This window comes from Triticum aestivum, chromosome 2A (assembly GCF_018294505.1).
Source record: "Triticum aestivum cultivar Chinese Spring chromosome 2A, IWGSC CS RefSeq v2.1, whole genome shotgun sequence".
In the NCBI taxonomy this organism is placed as follows: domain Eukaryota; kingdom Viridiplantae; phylum Streptophyta; class Magnoliopsida; order Poales; family Poaceae; genus Triticum; species Triticum aestivum.
The window spans coordinates 76,089,682-76,105,257 of NC_057797.1; the positions used below are offsets into that span (position 1 = coordinate 76,089,682).

At 44.0% G+C, this 15,576-nt stretch overlaps 2 protein-coding genes across 2 annotated transcripts; both read right to left on the reverse strand.

Annotated features, from left to right (window-relative positions):
• Positions 1-3,885: 3,885 nt before the first annotated feature.
• On the reverse strand, positions 3,886-6,116 carry LOC123191533 (MEIOTIC F-BOX protein MOF-like). The gene is made up of 2 exons (XM_044604232.1): positions 6,089-6,116; positions 3,886-5,138 (listed from the first exon to the last, which is right to left on the reverse strand). The coding sequence occupies exons 1-2, from the start codon at positions 6,114-6,116 to the stop codon at positions 3,886-3,888; spliced, it is 1,281 nt and encodes a 426-aa protein (XP_044460167.1).
• A 116-nt stretch (positions 6,117-6,232) lies between these two features.
• LOC123184805 (uncharacterized) lies at positions 6,233-9,888 on the reverse strand. Its single transcript, XM_044596861.1, has 5 exons — positions 9,754-9,888; positions 8,337-9,634; positions 7,276-7,431; positions 6,992-7,181; positions 6,233-6,685 (listed from the first exon to the last, which is right to left on the reverse strand). Exons 2-5 carry the CDS (start codon positions 9,615-9,617, stop codon positions 6,612-6,614), a joined length of 1,701 nt encoding a protein of 566 aa, XP_044452796.1. The 5' UTR covers positions 9,618-9,634; positions 9,754-9,888; the 3' UTR covers positions 6,233-6,611.
• Between the last annotated feature and the right edge of the window lie 5,688 nt (positions 9,889-15,576).

The following is a 15,576-nucleotide window of genomic DNA, read 5'->3' on the forward strand; positions in this document are numbered from 1 at the left end:
AATCAAATGACAACACATGTCTATGGTTAGGAAACATAACCATCTTTGATTAATGAGCTAGTCAAGTAGAGGCATACTAGTGACGTTTAGTTTGTCTATGTATTCACACAAGTATTATGTTTCTGGATAATACAATTCTAGCATGAATAATAAACATTTATCATGATATAAGGAAATAAAATAATAACATTATTATTGCCTCTAGGGCATATTTCCTTCACAATCTTCGTTTCTGTGACTATGGTTTGGATCCTTTCGACCTATGCTTCTAGTCATCGGCGACGGTTGTTATTCTGATGCGCTGGTCTTGTGTCGCCTTAGCACGACGACTTCTTGACTATCTACCACAACAAAAAATCCACTGATCCGGTGAGGGAGAGGTGTTGACTGTGGTCTGCCTTTGGCTTACTCCGGTGCTTGTAGTCATTGCTAGATGGTCTACGAATCCATATGTAATTTTTATTATTTATGGTGTTCTTTGTACTGTCATGACAGACGACGAATAGACTGGAAGTTTCCCCCCCCAAAAAATAGCAATGAACACACGAAGAATCACACCAGCAAATAGCAAAGGCATACAACACCGAAACTATGCATTGGTGGAGTAAAAAAACTCCACAATGATGAAAACAATGATTAACAAGCTCCAACAACGACCATATCCACAACAACCATCCCTTGACATCACAAGTAAACAAGAAATGTTGTCCAATAGCAATGCCTTCAGGAAGGGAACGACGCTCAAGCGCCATCGTCGCCAGATCTAACTATCGAAGGCTAGATCATGTATTTTCACCTTGAAAATCAAGTCTGAGCAGATCTGAGGAATGTCATCTGAAAGGATCGACATGGACCAGGAGAGGGGGCGAATAGAAAAAAAATCAAAATTTACTTGTTAATTAGCAAGCTTAGGCAAATGGGGGATGCAATGTATGCCTAACAATTGCAAAGGTGAGTCAAGTTTCTAGCAAAGATGATAGCAATAATAGTACAAACTAAACAACATATTATGATATATCGACTGCAAGGACAAGGAAAAAGTAACCACAAGTAAGGATCTAGAGTTAGGAATAACCGAACTCTGGAGATGAGGATGTATCTTGATATTCACTTTCTTGGAGGGAAACTAGTCACCGTTGGAGGATTGGGTGTTACCATGAAGGCTCACCCCTATTCTCCTTGAGATATCACAACAAATGTGATTCCCAACCACTAGTGGTAGACCGTATACCTTGAGGCGGCTCCAAACCTTCACAAACTTTTCGGGGTAAATCACAATTTGGTTTCTCACCGAAGCATTCCTATCACCTAGGAGTCTTCAACCTCCCAGGGTAACAAGATTCACCACGAAACACAAGGAGGAATCGCCTTTGCTTTGGTGAATGTGTAGATGGGGCACTACTCCTTCACTCCTCAAAAGATCAAGAGCTTTGGGTGGCTAGGGGGTGATCTCCAAGAAATCAAGTTCTAAAAATGGAAGTGGGAGAAATGGAATCATCACCTTCTTCTTGGAGAAGAAAAGTACTATTTATAAGGTCACCACAAATCCAGCCGATGTTCACAGATTCTTTTAGCCCCGGAAGTTCCAGGCAGTCCTGGAAGTTCCGACCACTAGAAGTTTCGGGCAGGTTCTGAGGTTTCTACAGACACTGCATTGTTTGTGCAATCTCTCTCAACGCCCCGAAAGCTGCCTGAACCTCAGAAGTTCCTGTCTACCCTAGAGGTTCTAGGGTTTCCAAAACATGTGTACCTTAGTAGATTTAGAGGACCTTTCCTCGCACATTTTTGTATGAATTGGGTACATATATTTGGTGTACGTGTGCTCGATTCCCACAATACCTTCATGGTGAACCCCCTCTTGATAGTGTGGTTGCCCTATTATGGACTAAAATATTAAGAAGTAAAGACACTGGCAAAATTCTTATTTGACCTTTTTCGAATTGAGGAGCATCTAACCATTGATGCATTCTTCCATGATGTGGCAGCACTATTTATAGACTCAAGCATGCGGTTAGAACAGCAAGTTATGTTGTCATTAGCACAAAAAAATAATTAAGGGCATAAATGCCCGTTTAACCTCTCCCTTTTGGCATTGATGACAACATAATAGATAGAGTAGCAAAATAGTTATGATAATAAGTCAGAATGAACTAGCCAAGAGCTCCCGTAGACATATGCCTTATTTTAATTTGCCTTGGAATACAAAAGGCATAAGTGTGGAAAGGAGCTCCCCTCATTGTAAGGCTGCTTCATTCGTTTTATAGGATTCTTAGATTGTAGGAATAGGAAAAGTAAAGGATTGTGATGTCATGTCCACTCCAATTCTTAGGAATTTTTCATGAGGTCTCACCTAATGCTAAGAATCCTTAGGAATTAGGCTAATATGGGCACAATCCTTAGGAATGTAGCATCTCTGTTTCCTATGAAACGAATGCCCAACATAGGAAAAAAATCCCATGGGAAAAAATCCTGTAGGAATCCTCCAAACCGAATAGGCCCTAAGGAATCTGATAGTACTAGTACCAGCTTGCCAAGTGCCTAGCTACTTAAAGATGTTATTTCTTTACTTTCTTTTCCCTATTCCTCCGATTAGGATATGTTGTCATTTAAGTGAACTTGTGTAGCAATCTGTTTGACAAATGATTTACTCATCAGGAAGTAGCTTGTAGTAGCAGTGTAGTGTGGCCCCATACTATGTATTTATTAGCAATTTTGTACTCTAGTCATGCTTTCCCAGCTTGTGATTATTTTTCTTGCTTGCTTCGGTCACAATCTTGTCCAACATTTTTACATGGCATAGGATGACACGCACAAAAATCTGCTTGATCGTAAAATTTGATTATTTTTGCTTTATCCCCTGACAAATGGATATTAAATCTGCGTACTTAGTATTGACTGCAAGTGGCATTCTGGTTCATAGGACATTCTGAATCTGAGTACTTTGTGTGGGGCTTTTTTCCCCCGAAACCTAGGGCTCTCTGGCGGCGCTAGGGTTTGGAGTGGAAACCGATCGGCGGCCGCGGAGATCATCGGCGGGCCGCCCAAGGGCTTGGCCGGGGTGATGGCTACACCACCGGCGGCGGAGGCGGCGCAAGGGGACTCTAGTTCGACCAACCCTAGATCGGCGAGGGAGAGACTAGAGGAAGCTCTGGGGAAGCTGGATATATCCGAAGAGGAGGCGACTCCTCTCGTGATAGATGACCAGCAGGACGGTGCTCCGGCGAAGTGGTTGCTAGCAGGGAAGGTTCTCTACCGAAACCTGTATCATATTCATACCATTGGCAACGCTTTGCGACCGGCTTGGGGAAACCCTAGAGGACTGCAATTCCGATCAACTGGGGCGAACACTTTTGTTGCTAAATTTGAGGCCAGCGTGATCGTGATAGAGTGTGGGCGGGATCACCCTGGCACATCAACAAGAACGCGGTCATCCTAGCCGAGTTCGAAGAGTGCATGCGCCCTGATGAGGTCATGTTTGATCGACTATAAGTTTGGGCTAGGGTTTTGAATTTACCCTACAACCTGAGAGATGAAGCATGGAGCCTCCCAATAGCACGGATGATTGATAAGGAGGTGTAGATTGCTAAGTTCGACCACAATGGAGGCTATCTCCGAGTCAACTGTGCTCGTACTACTTTGATGGTGAAATGAGCTCGTACTAATTTCTTGATCTAAATTCTGAACTCTTCTCCAAGTCAACTGTGCTAACCAGAGGTTGCTACCTATGTACGAAATGTGCACATTGGACATATATGTGTTATGTTGGGAGCAACATAAAATTCTCTTGCAAACATTAGAAAAGGCTGTTAAAAAGCAATTATGGCTATATCAAGGAAATTTCCGTACTAAATAAAAGATAGAAAGATCAGTAAAAGGTGATGACAGCTATACCTCTCCAGCATCAGTCAACAGCTCCAAAGTTCTAGCACTTGAAAGAGACTCAAGAATATGACGTCCACCTAAAATCTTCCTGCCATTGCATTCTCTGTTTCCACCATAGTTACCATCTTTATTGGAAAGCTGGCCTTTACCTTTGCAGCCATACTTTGCATCATTTGCAATCTCACTGTATTCATAGGTATTGTCATCGCTGTCGATATCACTACCATAATCAAAATTATCCTTGTAACGACCCTGCGTGTAACTTTCTTCAGCAAAAGTATGTCCATATCCAAACCTTATAAAATGATCATATACAAAATCATCACCCAAGGAAGAGTCATCATGAATCTTAGAGCTCTCTGTCCAATCATTATCATCGCCATCACCCCCGTCATCATCAGTAGTTCCATCACAGTCATCTTCATCATTGATGTGTTCAAAGTCATCACCCAAGAAAGAGTCATCCAGTATGATAATGCCTGTGACCAGTGACCCCAAGTTCTTGAACGATGGGACTCGGACGTAAGGCGTGGTGACACGCAGAATTAGGAGGCTCAGAGCAGCGACGGAGAAGGCACAGTTGGTCTTGCACTTGAGCATGATCAAAGTCTTCAAAGAGGCAGACACAATCCCGGCGCCCGTCACTAGGCAATCCTTGAGATCCAGCTCCTCCAAAGACCTGCAGCTGGAAGAGAGCTGCTTGAGGACCCTGTCGTCGAGCCTAGCATACGACAGCTTCAGGACCTTGAGGTGGCAGGAGACGAACTGCACGCGGTCCAACGATGCGATCTCCGAGCGATGCCCGGCGAGATGGATGACCCGCGCGTTGCGGTTGATGGCGGCCGTGATCCACGTGTTGGCGTCGTCCTCGTCGTAGCCGGCGTCCTCCTCGCCGGACCGCAGGCGGAGCGTGCCCACGGGTGCCGCCGCGTCGCGCAGGAGGAAGAGGCGGTGCACGAAGTGGCGGAACTCCTCCGGCGAGTCGGCGTCGCGGCCAGAGGAGTGGCGCACGCGGAGGTCGACGCAGGGCGAGGAAGCCCAGAGGTGGCGCCACCGCCGCGCGAGCACGCAGGTGCGGACCGCCTCCCACGCCTTGAGGGACGACATGATATGGTGCAGGAGCGCGTCCGGGAGGGCGCTGAGGCGGTCGGGCTTGAGGCCGGCGCCGCGGCGCGGCCCCGGGCGCTGGGTGGTGCTCCGGCGCATTTCGTCAAGCAGAAGACCTGCACCGGGGTTTAGGGTCACCCCGCCGCAGCCTCGTCAGTCGGGATTTTGAAATCCCGGGGGATATGCATACGGACGGAGACGAGATCGGGGGGAGGGGGGGGGGGGAATGGAACTTACGAAGAGAAACTCAGCGAAATGGGCGGAGTCTGTTGCCGCTTTCTGGGTTTCGGTGTGCGGCTGCTTGGGAGTGAATTGTCGAGTGGGATGGCGTAAACTCCCAAGTCTTTTTTTATTGAGAGTGAACTCCACTTGTATCCCCGTTTTGTAAATTTGTGGCATTGTCAACATTCAAAAAATTAAACTAAATTGTGGGCAGTGTATACTGAGAGACGCTAGACCTACGGACAGCTTCGTACGGAATTAGAGTTACGGATCAGCACCACATTCAACCTCTGTCCCCGTCTCCTCGATCCCATCACCGACACACTCACCTTATCCGCTCCCTTCACTGGCCGACAGCCCGCTCCCTCTCAACCCTCCTTAGTCCCTGCCGCCACACTCAACCTCATCGAGCATGTCGGTGCGGCCACGTCCTCCCCGGCACACACCGAGAGAGTTCTGGGAGAGGGTATGGGACTACTTTGAGTGGATCAAGGACGACGCACACCGTAAAGCTGAATCAGTCGTTGGACGGGCCCGCCGCCCTTGAGTATTTTGACTCGATGTCGATAGCAGCCTAGCAGAAAATGGACGTCGCGCTCACGCCGGCCTTCAGATGCATAGTGTGGCGACTCTACTATGTTTGCTCTTAAATCTCCTTCTGCCAGCATAGGCCATAAAACCACCCCAGCTCACTTGACTGCATCATATTTTGAGGTACAATGTGGCGGAAAATTTAAATGGAGTAAATACTATCACAAATACAAAAACAGTGGGTAAACATTGGAATTCACTCTCTTATTAACTGTGTCATTTTCAATTAAAAAACACTGTGCATTTTTTCAGGTGTGTTGGTATTTGTTATTCAGAGCGAAAATACCTCGCTGCTCATAGTGGTAGGCACACATGATTGCAGAGCATGAAGCTTACCTCAATATTCTACCTGTTGCATATGAAGTTTATTTCCTTTTTACTACAGTTAAAACATATTTCAATATACTACTAAACTTATGAAGATAAAAAAAACCTGACAAATGAACCCTACAGTCATACTGTCGGAGTGAAACAACAAAGCGTATCTCCGCTGTACCACAATTCAGACAAGGAGCATCCATAATTTTGTTTCTATTCCGGTAAGAAAGAAAAGTTACTACAGAACACACATATGAACTCATCCCACGGGATTCTAGGAAGAACATCCCAACGATTTGTACTGATAAATAGTTCCATCATCCATGCTACTAAAAAAAGACGTCAAAGGATCCAGTGAAGCTTTGAAAGCATCATCAGTACCTCATGGAGATCAAGGGTTCTTACTAGGTCCTTGCTAACTACATAATGCAGGTTCGATCGCGGCAGGATTTATTATCTAGAAGACCCCTCATAAACTTCTTGATGTCATGTTACATCCAGTCGTCCCCACATTCATCCAGTTCTTGCTTGGCGAGTTCCCTCATAAACTTTTGGCCGCGGAGATCTGGTAGAAATATCAGAAAGTAGATGACTATAGATTAGGACCATGTATGAAAGAACATCTTCTAATTTAATAGAATACACATCTCATGTAATTAATAGAATACACATCTCATGTAATAGAATATTGATGAAACACTAAGCAGATCATATGCCACCTAAAAACATATTTAGCTTTTCAAGAACATGGCAATGTGTGTCATTACATCTCAGTAAATAGCACATGAACATATAAACCAACAAACCAGTAAGGATGTACTGATATTGGAAGTAAATACAAAATGGTATATGAAGAGAAGGTATGACTCACGAGCATTCCCGCTCCGACGCACATAAATATACTGAAGGGGTATACCATTTGCGCTGAACATATGTGCCAAGGTATGGACTCTCCCATCATCCTTTGAACATTTGATCTTAACCATTCTAAGGTCTTTGCAAGTAAATGATCTCCTCTCAAGCTTGATACCTGTTTCCAATGCCTTCCTCATGCCGAAGTTCTTTAGCACATTAACCAAATTGTTATTAAGCATGCGATTAGAAAAATAAAGTCAAGGATCAAGTAGCATACACCAAATATGTAATCACACATACCAATTTAAGTTGGAGAAAAAGCCTCTTTATATTAGGTGAATGCTGTAGCAAGAAAATTAATGCATCAAAATCAGCGGCCATACACCATTCACCAAGGGACAGGGTCTTCAGGTTGCTAAAAGTTGGACACCTTTTCAATTCCCTACTCAGAGCCACCTTCATATTGCAGCCAAAAGAGTATTTAGCAACGAACAGTAGTAAGTCGAATCAACTTCTCAGTTCTCACAATACAAACTGCATACGAGTGGTTTATTAAACAGAAATAATAAAACAAAGAAACCCATCTCAAAAAAGAAGGTAAAACAACATATAACATATAATTAGGCCTCCTTTGGTTCATAGGATAGGAAAATCATAAGAATAGAAAAGTCATAGGAAGTGAGATGACATGCATCTCAGTTCCTATAGGAAAAAGAGATGTCACTAGGTTCATAGGATAGAAAATTTTCCATTAGGTATGAGCTAATGTTTTTCCCCTTTGAAATGTGAAGGATAGGAACAGATCCTACATAGAATAAGAATCCATTCCTACAAACCAAACGGTTCTATATGAAATTTTCCTTTAGAAATCTTATCCTATAGAATTCCTACAAAATTCCTTAATCAGTTTTCTAGTAACTGAAGGAACATCGGCCTTAGACTCTCTAATAATGACTGGATATAATTAATCAGTTTTTTTACATTATATATAGTTAATCTGTTGAAAAGATACACTGTTGCAACAAAGAGAAACACGACAAACAATCCTATGAGAACGTAAATGGTGAACAATGCTCCCTCGAATCTACAGTCTTTCATCTAACTGATTCCCTACTACTACATTTGATGATTAAGCAAACTAGTACTACTTTATTAATCTAAACTTTGTAACCAGGTATTGACACTAGAGCAGAAGGTCAGAAATGTGTTTGTTCGACACATGTATTCTGTTCAAGGGAACACGATGTTTCTTTCTGAAACGTCCGGAAAACATGTCCCATGATAACTACGGTCTGTGGAAAATATAAATAGAAAATAAGAGAGGAAAGAGACAGATCAGTAAATGATGGTGATAGATATACCTCTCCAGCATCAGTTAACAACTCCAAGCTTGTAGCAGTAGAAAGGCTCTCAAGCATATTATGGCCACCTAGAATCTTACTATAATTTCCACCACTGTTTCCACCATACTTACCATCTTCACTGGAAAGCTTGGCCCCTTTGTAGCCATACTTTGCATCATTTGCAATCTCACTGTATTCATAGGTATTGTCATCACTATCAATATCACTACCATAATCGTAATTATCCTTGTAACGGCTGTGTCCATATCTTCCTTTAGGAAAACCATATCCAAATCCAAACTTATCAAAATTGCCATCATCACTGATGCATCCAAAGTTATCATCACCGATGTATCCAAAGTTATCATCACTGATGTATCCAAAATCATCATCACTCAAGGAACAGTCATCATGAATCTTATAGTTCTCACTCTTATCATCGTTGTGGTTATCATCATCAGTAGTTTCATCAAAATTATCTTCATCACTGATGTATCCAAAATCATCACACAAGAGAGAATCATCAAGTATGATGGTGCTTGTGACCAGTGACCCAAAGTTCGTAAATGACGGAACTCGGACGGAAGGCGTGATGAGGCGCAGAAGCACAAGGTTCGGAGCAGTGATCAAGAATTCCCAGTTGAACGTGCATTTGAGCATGATTAAAGTCTTCAAAGAGGTAGACACAATCCCAGGGCCAGTGACCAAGCAATCCTTCAGATCCAGCTCTTCCAAGGATTTGCAACTAGAAGAAAGCTGTCCAAGGATCCTATCGTCGAGCATGGCATACGACAACTTCAAGATCTTGAGATGGCAAGAGACGAAGGGCACGCGGTCCAGTGACGTGACTCCCTTACGATGTCCAACAAGATGAATAACCCGCGCTTTGCGGCCGATAGCAATCCTGATCCACGAGTTGGCATCTTTCTCGTCGAAGCCCACATAGTCATCGCTGGACCGCAGGCGGAGCGTGTCCACCGACGCGGACACATCATGGTGGAGGAAGAGGCTGTCCACGAAGTCACGGAACTCCTCCGGCGGGTTGGCATCGCGGAAGGAGGAGTGGCGCACGCGGAGGTCGATGCAGGGCGCGGACGCCCAGAGGTGGCGCCAGCGCCACGCGAGCACGCAGGTGGGCACCACCTCCCACGCCTTCAGGAACGGCATGATGTGGTGCAGGAGCGCGTCCGGTAGGGCGCTGAGGCGGTCGACAGTGACGGCGCTGGCGCCGGCGCCGGAGGCTGACGTCTGGCCAGCGCGGCGGTAAGGCCCCCAGCGCCGGGAGGTTGTCCGGCCCATTTCGTCGAGCAGATGGCCTGCGTACAGGTTCACGGGCACCCGGCGTAAAGATTACGCAGGAAAATCCATGGAGGAATATGCGTATGGAGATTGGATCGGATCTAGAGGGGTTGAGGGACGAAGGGATCCAACTTACGGAGAGATTCGTCGAAATGGCGTGGAGTTCTTCGCCGCTTTTCAAATTCGAAATTTTGGGGATGGAGTTCGATCGCGACTCGCCTTCTCCCCCGCAGCAAATGGGGGCGTCTGCTGCTGCTTGGGTCGATGGGCCTTTGGGCATTCTGTCGCGTGTGTTACCAAAAGGGTGGCCCAGTTAGCTAATCCATCTATTTCTCTGAATTTCCTCAAAAAAATCTATTTCTCTGAATCCCCTAAAAAAATCTATTTCTCTGAAAAAAGTACTATGAAAATTTCTCCAAAAATAAAGCTAATGCATTCTACTGCTTCCAAGCGATGACCCAATGTGCTTTTACCTAGAACATTCTGGACTAATAAATTGTCCAATTGGACCATAAACTTGGACAGATGCACACTTTTGTCCATTAATTAACTCAAAAATTGCGCATCAGGAGCCATAAACCCGTTCAAGTGATACACATTGGTTTTAACAAAAGGTTTAAAGAGGACTTATATGTGAGTTTTTTTTGTATACGGGGGTGTGGGGGGGGGGGGGGGTGTCTAGAAAAAATATATTCCAAGGTCAAAACGCCATTGCATGCCTCATACTTTTCGGCGGCATCAAGGAGGCGGCGGTAATGACGTGTAGGAATAAGATCTCTTTGGTCTCTCCCTACCTCAATGATATCCGTTCCGGTGTGAAGGGGTCTATGAGAGTTTGTATCCTCGGATATCTTGTCTCTCTTCAGATCTTGGCTTTTGGTGTGTCATTCAAGCAGAGCAATTGGCTAGCCATTGGTGCGACGACTTTGACATCTTATTTTGTGTTGTTCTATTGCTTGGTCTAGTTTATCCAACCCTCTAAAACGATGGTGACGGATTGCAAGTTTGTTTTGCATGGGATGATGCTCCAACTGATGTTTCGTCAACGACTTCTAGATCTCCTCGCAAGGGACGAGTGGTTATTGCGGTCTTTAAAGCATGGTACGACGAAGGCGTTTGCAGATATCCCCTTCTTTTACTACTGGTTTAGTGCATTTTCAATCTCTCCTCGAGTGTCGTACAATCGAAGGAAAAAGAATAATACCCCCTTTATCCCAAAAAAAGTGTCGCTAATTTGGTATAATGTTGTACTAACTTTGTATTAAATCAGCGGCACTTATTTTGTAGCGTTTTTATCATTTATGCCACTAGTTGTGTCGCACTGCTTAATTTTGCCAGTAGGGATTTTAACTGCTCAAAAATGACATCGCTTCGTAAGGCGCATGCTCAAAAATACCACTAGACATCATTATTGTCAACTCAAATCTCGTTTGCCATGTTGTAGTGGCACAAATACCTATGGACGAACATGTCAACTCTCCCTTTATCTCACTACAATAATGTGTGCGTCCTACTTGATCCCAACAACGTTCCTATTTTCCTATAAAATTATTCGCTTGCTTACTCCTAATAAGTGGGGGCCACACATATCATTGTGAGATAGAGAGAGTGAATGTGGGCTGAGGGGTATTTTTGTCATATAACATGGTCAATGGAGTTGACCTTACAATAACGATGTCTAATGGCATTTTGAGCAAACATCTAGGGGAACAATGACATTTTCTAGATATGTAATGGCATTTTTGAGCAGTTGTAACTTCTAATGGCCAAACTAAGTAGTGAGACACAACTAGATATGTAATGGAGGGAGTAATATGTTTGGCAATGTAATTTTATTTTGTACTATCCAGTTGTGTTTCAATTGTATTGTCTAGTATTTTCCTTGCTAAATATCAGATATAATATGCCTTTTTGGATGTCTTTTTTTAATGTATCCATAAGAGAGAAACAACATAGTGAATTAAACATGCAAACACGCCATAGTACATAAATATAAGCATAACGACAATGATTGTGTGTACATAATTTACAAGAACATAGAGATCGGACTAACATATTTACATGGAAATTATGACAAAGCTCAGCTCATGATCACGTCCTTGTGTTTGTCTGTCCAACATTGACCTCGTCTGTGGTGGTGGCACGAACAAGCAAATCAAGCGCCTCCACAACAGCTAGCATGCTTAGACGTTTCTCGGGGCTTGCGTGAAGGCACCTATACGCGACCATGCAAGCTTCATGTGCCGCTGCGACTGGGTAAATGTCTTTCAACACCGGGTCCATGACCCTCCCCAGCTCGAGCGGGTCTCTCAGACGCGGTCGTAGATTCTGCAGGTTCTGTTCTGAAGCTCGCGTCACCCAATCCAACCTCTGCCTGGTTAGGATCTCTAGTAACACCACCCCGAAGCAGTAGACGTCGCACTTCATAGTGAAGTCCCCAGACATGACGTACTCCGGCGCACAGCCGTACCCACTTGTCATGAGTGTGTACTCGTTAGAGTCGTCACCTTTCCCATATTTCCTGGCGAACCACAGGTCCGAAAGCTTGACATTGTTATACTGAAGTGTACAAAAAGTGAAAATCATTAGCGAGTGTATGTTGGGTCTAGCCAGTTAATATCAATGGCCTTTCCAGTGGCCATGTTGAAAAAAATGCTTAATGACGATGTCCATGACTCTTTCAGTGCATAAACAAAAATGCAAATTCTTGTCAAATGGAAAAAAATCATGATTGCAGAAGTAAATTAAGAAGACACACATTCGTGTGCAAACGGACAAGCCCATGCAAGCACATCCTCTAATCTCATGTCAATTTTTATGCAAAACACAACTGTAAGTCATGGGCATGAAGATTTGACGTTGGCTAACAGAACGAGATGCGAAGCCCTAGCCGTTGCTTTTTCCTTTCTTGCAACATGCTACCTGTGTGCCTACTAGTATTTACTTACCTGAATGGTGCACTAACTTTAGAATGAGAACATACAACAACTATTGTGCTAGTTCAAACAAGTTATCCTCAAGGACTAGGTTATGAGAGGATTGGTGGATTGGTGATAAATCCATGTATTCCAAATATGCTAGGCCATATAATTTGTCACATAGTAAGAACATCACTCCTACTAGACTTCTCTATGAATGGCGGAGAGTCTAAATTCCAGAAGAATTTTGTGGGGGTTTAGCTGTGATGTGGTGTGATTTAATCAAATTGTTTGATGGCTTCTCTATCAGTGGCGACGATGAAGAATCTATTCAGAGTCTTTGTTCTCCTGGATAATTTAGTGTTCAATGTATATTATGCACCTATGCAAGTAGCTTTTACGTTTGAGGATATTTGGTTTAGAAAATGCCATTGAAAATCGAGGTGTTTCTACGGATTGCTTTTCTTAAGAGCACTCTAACTAGAGATGCTTCACTAAATAGGGGATAGACTAGAATGACAAATGTCTGTTTGGTATTAGGGAAGAAAGAATTGACACTTTTTCTTTACTTGTCCAATGGCCAGATATACCTCGGGAGTAGCTTTGTGCACTTTTAACCTAAGAGTTGCTCATGTCAATTTTAGTATGCTACCTACATGGGTTAACAACTTCACGGCTAAAGCTAGAAATGATGCCTGCTTTAGAGGAATTTATCCTAATGATTCTATCGGTATAGTATTTACTATAGCTGATTACATATCTTTTTGGTCTAACTTACATAAGTAAATATTTCTAAAGTTGCAATGCAGCGTAGCAAACAACTTCACGGCTAAAGCTAGGCTTATTGTTTTAGATGTGTTGTTGTTATCAGGGTTTTGTGGATAGCTAGAAATGATACCCGCTTTTGAGGAATTTACCCCAATGATTCTTTTTGTGTAACTTACAAATGTAAGTACTTCTAAAGTTGCGATGCAACGGAGCAAAGCTCCTTATAGTGGCCACAATTTTTTTCAACGGCAAGCAAGGTTGGGTAATGAAGCTGATGAAGGAAATTGCAAGGCGCTTTGTCTCTGTAATGATTAGGGAGCTACTATGGATGACAATGGGTTTGATAATGGTTTTGTCATGCTTTATACCATTTTAGTTTCTTGATGTAGTGGTAAGTCTTAATTTTTCAAGTGGAAGTGTCCCACATGGTGGATGTTTTCACAGTTGCCAAATGCCGAATGGTTCTAAGTATATATAGTCTTGTTAATTGTTGTACTCTCCTCCCGGGCTAGGTGGTTGTTTCTTTCTTTCCAATTGTTGGCTAGTGAACACGGTCAAACAAACAAAAATGTTGGGAGTGTTGTACTATCAATTTTATTCCAACGAAATTAGGATGCAAAGCTTCTTTTATAAAAAAATAGGCATCCTTTCGAAATTCCGTGCATATGACATAAATAAATAATCACATAGAAAAGAGGAAGAATGATCACCGAGTCTAGTAAGATGTTGGAGGCGTTAAATTTGCTGGAGATCAATGGCTTCTCTTCACCGTGGAGGGACAACAACCCTTTCGCGGTAGCTAGAGCAATGCTTAATCGTGTTGACAATGACAACACAACACGAATATCTAAAACATATTAAACATAATATTATTTTACCGATAGATATCACATGAAATTATTTTGCAGGTACTTATCACCGGGAAATTAACTTATTCCATTTTAGTTTTAGTAGCAGAAATCATTAATCATAATCATGCTCGGCACGCACCACAAATCACTTTCAAAGAAGTATTACTTTTGTAAATGTGGGTTAGACTCAACACGTTCATTGGGAGGTTTCCAGCATACTGACTTACCATTAGAGAGGTAGTTTGCCAAGCTGCCATGGTCCATTAGCTCGTAGACGAGAAGCCTGTGCAACCCCTCGTAGCAGTAGCCGATCATCTTCACCAGGCTCGGCTGCCGCGGCTGCAGCTCCCCCAGGAATATCGAATCTTTCTAGCCACATTGAAGGAAGTCAATTAGAGACATCCACTAATCGAACACGTACACTATCTATACCTACATACCAGATGTTCCTCGGAGTGGTAGTTGTCTGCCCGCGCTCTCTTGACTGCGACGGGCTGCGCACGGAGCCCCGGCGGGATGCCGTCCTCGAGGGATCCCCTGTACACCGTCCCGAAACTGCCACTGCCGATTTTGTTTCTGGAGGCGAACCCTCCGGTCGCGGCGCTCAACTCAGCGAAGGTGAACCTATGTAGGTTGGAGTTGGGTGACACAGGCGCCGGCACAGGCAACTGATCCTCCTTGATGGCAGCGTCGGTAAGCTGATCGAGCGCCTCCAGGACGTCCGACATGTCCGGCCTGTTCTCGGGTTTGACATGTAGGCACCTGTATGTGACCAAGGCAGCCTTGTGTGCCGCTGCCACTGGGTAGATGCCCTTCAATGCTTTATCCATGAACCCTGCCAGTTTAACCCGGTCTTCAAGATTCGGCCGCGCGTACTACAGCAGCTCCCGCTCCTCCTCGACGGGTCTTTTCATGTCTACCCACTTCATCCCTGTGATCAGAATCTCCAACAACATCACCCCAAAGCTGTACATGTCGCATTTCAGGGTGAGACTGCCAGACATGACGTACTCCGGTGCGCTACCATGCGGTGTTCCTAGGCGCGAGCGTGTGGTGGTGACCGAGCCGTACCTCGCTCTCGTGTCAAGCCTCAGGCCCGAGAGCGAGATCTTGACATTGTTATACTGTAGAAGGAGCATAAACCATTAGCCGGTTGGGTCAGGACAGGACTCATGACAGGAGTGGCACTATCTCTTCAGACATGTCCTCCCAGTTGCGTAGTTAGCATTTCTATACCCCTATATAATATACAAATAACTTTGAATATGTATTGTTGGATGAACTCGATCCGATGGCAAAGAGGTGGCAAACCCGAACGTTGATAACCGTTCAACTTTTTATTCATTGAGACCACAATTGTGTCATCCTCTGAGCGCCTGCCTCCTCTGAGCGCCGGCGGCCTCCCCGGTCCCGGCAGCCACC

Bases quoted from the DNA above. Each gene is read 5' to 3' on its own strand.
- LOC123191533 (XM_044604232.1), bottom strand. From the start codon at position 6,116: ATGTGTGCCTACCACTATGAGCAGCGAG. The intron at 5,139-6,088 runs GTATTTTCGCTC...CCGACTGACGAG, and splicing joins CTACCACTATGAGCAGCGAG to GCTGCGGCGGGGTGACCCTA.
- LOC123184805 (XM_044596861.1), bottom strand. From the start codon at position 9,617: ATGGGCCGGACAACCTCCCGGCGCTGGGGGCCTTACCGCCGCGCTGGC. The intron at 7,182-7,275 runs GTATGTGTGATT...AATGTGCTAAAG, and splicing joins TTTTTCTCCAACTTAAATTG to AACTTCGGCATGAGGAAGGC. The intron at 6,686-6,991 runs GTGAGTCATACC...TATTTCTACCAG, and splicing joins GCGTCGGAGCGGGAATGCTC to ATCTCCGCGGCCAAAAGTTT.